Genomic DNA, 4318 nt, shown 5'->3' on the forward strand with positions numbered 1-4318 from the left:
GTCCCAACTAGCTCAAATCACCCAAAAATACTTGTTTCCATCTATTTCTACTCCATAAAATCTCTCTAGTTGGTGTTAGTGGTTGGTTTGGTGAAGTTTTTGGAAGAGCTAAGGTGTTCCACAACTTCCTCTCTCTTGTTTTCTTGGTAAGTGGTGCTTGACTACCCTCCTATACCTTATGAAGCTTAGGTTATGCTTATTAGTGATTAAAGTGCTGAAATTTCTGGTTTTTATCTTGGTTTGAAGTGATTTGGTGAAGTTTTTATTTTAGTGATGATTTTTCTGGTTTAATTGGATTATGATGGTGTGGTTGTTTATGATGATTGGCAATGGCCTATAATGACACTAGTAGGTGTGAATAGTTGATAATTGCAATCAATTTTGGATTTGGAAGAATTTCTGGAAAATTAGGGTTCTTGGTTGAACATTCTGTCCGAAATTTAGGTCATAGATAGAAGCCGAATTGGACTTTTCTCAAAACATGAAAGTTGTAGGTATTGATGAGGTTGAAGTGCCTGCAAAATTTCAGGGCATTTGGAGTAGTATAGAGTGAGTTATGCCGTTTTTACTGTTGTTGTTTTTGGTGAACAGAATGTCCGAACTGCGATAGTAATTGTCTGTTTTGACTGGAATTGGTTTGGATTTTGTTGTTGATGTCTTCTGATGAAATGTAGCTTGATGTCTTAGCTTTCATATGCCTTTGGAATCAATGCTTTTGGACCTGTATAGACTGACTTGGACTGATTACAGTTTTGTGTGATTTTGGAACCTGCAATTACTGTTCTGGGTTGGTTTTCTGCATTTTGACTTAGTTGTGCTAGGATTTGGATTGAGAGGCCTTCTACATTGTTGTAACCCCTTAAGTCCTGGATATCCCTGTAAAGTTTCAGGATTAACGGAGTGGTATAACCTGAGTTATAAATGAAATACTCAGACCTGTTTTGACCGTCAAATTCTGTTCTGTTCTTATATCCGGACAGTTTACGACTGGAATTTTGGCTTCACGTTTGACTAGGTTACAAGCTGTTTGGGCTTACGACCAAAACACCAAACTTATAGCTCTATATCAGAGCTTTCTAACGCCCTTGGAATTTCATGAATCGGATTTATAGAACCTGAGATATAGCCGAGTAAATAAGGCCTGCCCGTGAAAATGACCATTTTCTGGTCAGATCTGTTTTGGTCCTGACGACCAACTTCCGTTCCGAATTTGGATTGCCGACCTTCATGAAAGTTGTTCCATTTGGAATGAACTATCTAACTGCCAATTTTCAGCTGTTTTACCCATGTGTAGCATAGAAAACAGTTTGCACTCAAAACTGACCATTTGTGCATTGGCCAGATTTCGTATGTGATTGTGTTTGGTTCATTTGGGGCTGAAGCCTCCAGTTTCAGTTCTGGATGTTTTCATAACAATTGTTGTTCATCCTTTAAGCTTCGATATGGTGTCTCATACACCTTAATCTGATTTTCGTAGCTCAACTTATGATTACAATAGAAACGAGTGTCAAATCTGCCGTTTCCGCTAACGGCCGTTTCCGTTTCCGTCCGTCATATGTATGTGCGCGCGTGCCGTTTTTGCCGTTTTGTTTGTTTGAGGCACGATAGTAGCCGTTTACGATATGATGTGACACAATCTTCTATTTCAGACGGTGGTGAGCTGGGCGGAACTGGTGGGGCCCACTACTAGCTGTTCATTTCGATCCGACTTCGTACTTTTGCTATTTCAGTTTTTGAGTAAGTATTCAGGCCAGTATGGTGTGTTTTCTTTGCTATGTGTTTGAGATGTGTGAAAAGGGTACTTAGGCGAGGGTGTACTTTATCGCACTCGACCTAAACCCTAATTTGAATGTATAATTGTACTTGGCATATGTATATGAACCTTTTGGAACCAAAACCCTTGAGCTTGTGGCTCGGGGCGACTTTCGAGTAAAGTTTGTGAAGTTTGCAAAGTTTGTGAGTTCGTGGGCCCGATCTAAGACCTGTTTGGACTATTCGAGCCGGTTAGGGCTTGGTCGAAGTCAGTCCAACTTAGTCTGAGGTCACCAAGTTTGTAGGTTCATGTTATGAACCAATTTTGTGAATCCGGTTCACGGAGAAGGTGACCAAGTTTGTGACCCGAGCTTGTGACTCAAGCTCAAGTTTGTGATTTCGTTCGCCCGGGCAAGTTTGTGAGGTGACTGGACAGTGAGGGTGATAAGGTGTCGGTGGGTGTACAAGTGAAGTTCTACGGACCATTGAGTGTGGTCGACGGAGTGTCGGCAGGAGATCACGCATGGCATATGAATTGGCTTTGGAGCCACCTGTATCCTTATTATGTGATGTTACTTTTCTGCTTTTGCTTTACTCTTACTGTGTAATTGTTGTTACGTGAAATTTATGCTTTCGCCCCTGTTTACTTACTATGCATATAGCTTACCCCTTTCCTTTTGTTTTCCTTAGCAGGGGCCGACGCGGGGACTTTTGGCTCGTACACTAGTATAGTTAGATTGGCTTGTATTAGTTAAACAGTTAGGATGTTTGTTTTAGTTTTGGTGGTTTGTATAAGGACCCTTCTTAGGGTCTATCTTCTGCTGGTTGTGGTTATAGTGTATTAGAGTGGTTTGACTCGAGACTTTAGAGGATGTAAATGTAACTTTTGGGATTGTATATATATTGTATATAGTGCTCTTTCGATTTATCTAGTTTTATTGCTTTAAGTTTTGAGTCCTGGCGCGAGCTAGGCAGGCGGCCCGCCGATACTCTTGGGTTCGCCCTTGGGAGAAGTGGGGTCGTCACAAAGCTAACAGGGGTTATATCAATGCCGCACATAAAATTGGGGTTAACAAAGGAATGTGTAGCACCAGGGTCGATCAAAATCCTAGCTAGACGATGAAAAACAGGGATCGTACCTTCTACAACCCCAGAGGAATCAGGGACTTGTTGTTGCTCAAGGGAGTAAACCCGAGCTGGCACCTTTGGCTTTGTCCCTTCTACCTTGGACTGTCCCGAGTTGGCCTTCGACGACTGGGTGGTTACTCTAGCCTCCCGAGGTAACACCGGACAGTTAGCTATTTGATGCTCCGCACTCCCGCAGCGCAAGCATTTCCTTTCTTTCCTCCAACAGTTGTCCTCAGTGTGGTTTGGTTTCCCACAAAATCAATAGGGTCCGCGGGCAACTGAGGCCGAACTTCCTTGTGAGACGCTTCTCTGCGGGCCCCGTCCATTGTGACCACCCCCCGGTGGAGTCCCTCGTGTCATCCCCGATTGCCTTCCTCCCCCGGCTCCTCTTCCAAACTTGGGAGGGGTCCCTTTATCCCCTTGGGTCGAACTACTTGCAGAGAACCCCCGTTTTTTCACCTGAAAGTTTCTTACTTGAAGCCTGGCATTTTCAACTCACAAAGCTTTCTCCACAGCGTCACTAAAGATATTGATCTGGGCTACCGCCAAATCCTTTTGAATTTCCACATTGAGCCCTTGAATAAAACGCTGAACTCTCCTTTGCTCCGTTAGAATGAGTTCAGGGGCGAACTTAGATAAACGAGTAAACTGGCTCTCGTACTCAGCCACCGATTGCGTCCCCTGACGGAGTCTAATGAACTCGTCCTCTTTCTTTTCCTGGACTAGAGGGGGAAAGTATTTCGCATTGAAGTCCCTCACAAAGTTTACCCATGTTCTTGGGATTTGTTCCCGGTCCCACTTCATTCGTATCACGTTCCACCAAGAACGCGTGACCCCTTCCAATTGGAAGACAGCGAAAGTAACCTGCCTCTCCTCTGAATAGTGTAGGGCGGCGAAAATTTCTATCATTTTCTCTAACCATTTTTCGGCCACGTCCGGATCTGGCCCGCCCAGAAATTTTGGCGGAGAGAACTTCTGAAATCTCTCTAGGGCCCGATCTTCACTCTCTACTACATGGCCAGGGTTCCCAGGTTGCTGGATAGGAGGTTGGCCCTGCTGTTGCACTACGTGGGCTAACAAGTCGGTCATTTCCTGCATAGCAGCAGCTATTTGGGCATTAGGGTCAACCCTAGGTTCAGGATTTGGTTCAGTCGTGGTATCCCTAGTACCCTCGTCAGATGTGGGTTGCCTAACCCCGCGCCCGCGGCCTCGTCCACTACGAGTGCCTTCCATTGCTTTAATGTCACTCTAAAGTCGAGGTACAAAATAATATTAAAAGTGCATATAAATATAGTCACATAAGCATGATCGAAGAACCAAAAATAAACACCACATAAGATATGTATACACATAGAACAGTTATACACAGAACACATAACTGTGACAAACAGTCATACATGAGCAGTCAAGCAAATATATACAAAAGTACTCCCGTGAA

The 4318-nt window shown here is 43.8% G+C and overlaps 1 protein-coding gene across 1 annotated transcript; it reads right to left on the bottom strand.

Moving 5' to 3' along the window:
• Positions 1-3375: 3375 nt before the first annotated feature.
• On the bottom strand, positions 3376-3969 carry LOC113782397. The gene has a single exon (XM_027328290.1). It carries the CDS (start codon positions 3967-3969, stop codon positions 3376-3378), a length of 594 nt encoding a protein of 197 aa, XP_027184091.1.
• Between the last annotated feature and the right edge of the window lie 349 nt (positions 3970-4318).

Source organism: Coffea eugenioides, chromosome 9, assembly GCF_003713205.1.
Source record: "Coffea eugenioides isolate CCC68of chromosome 9, Ceug_1.0, whole genome shotgun sequence".
Classification (NCBI taxonomy): domain Eukaryota; kingdom Viridiplantae; phylum Streptophyta; class Magnoliopsida; order Gentianales; family Rubiaceae; genus Coffea; species Coffea eugenioides.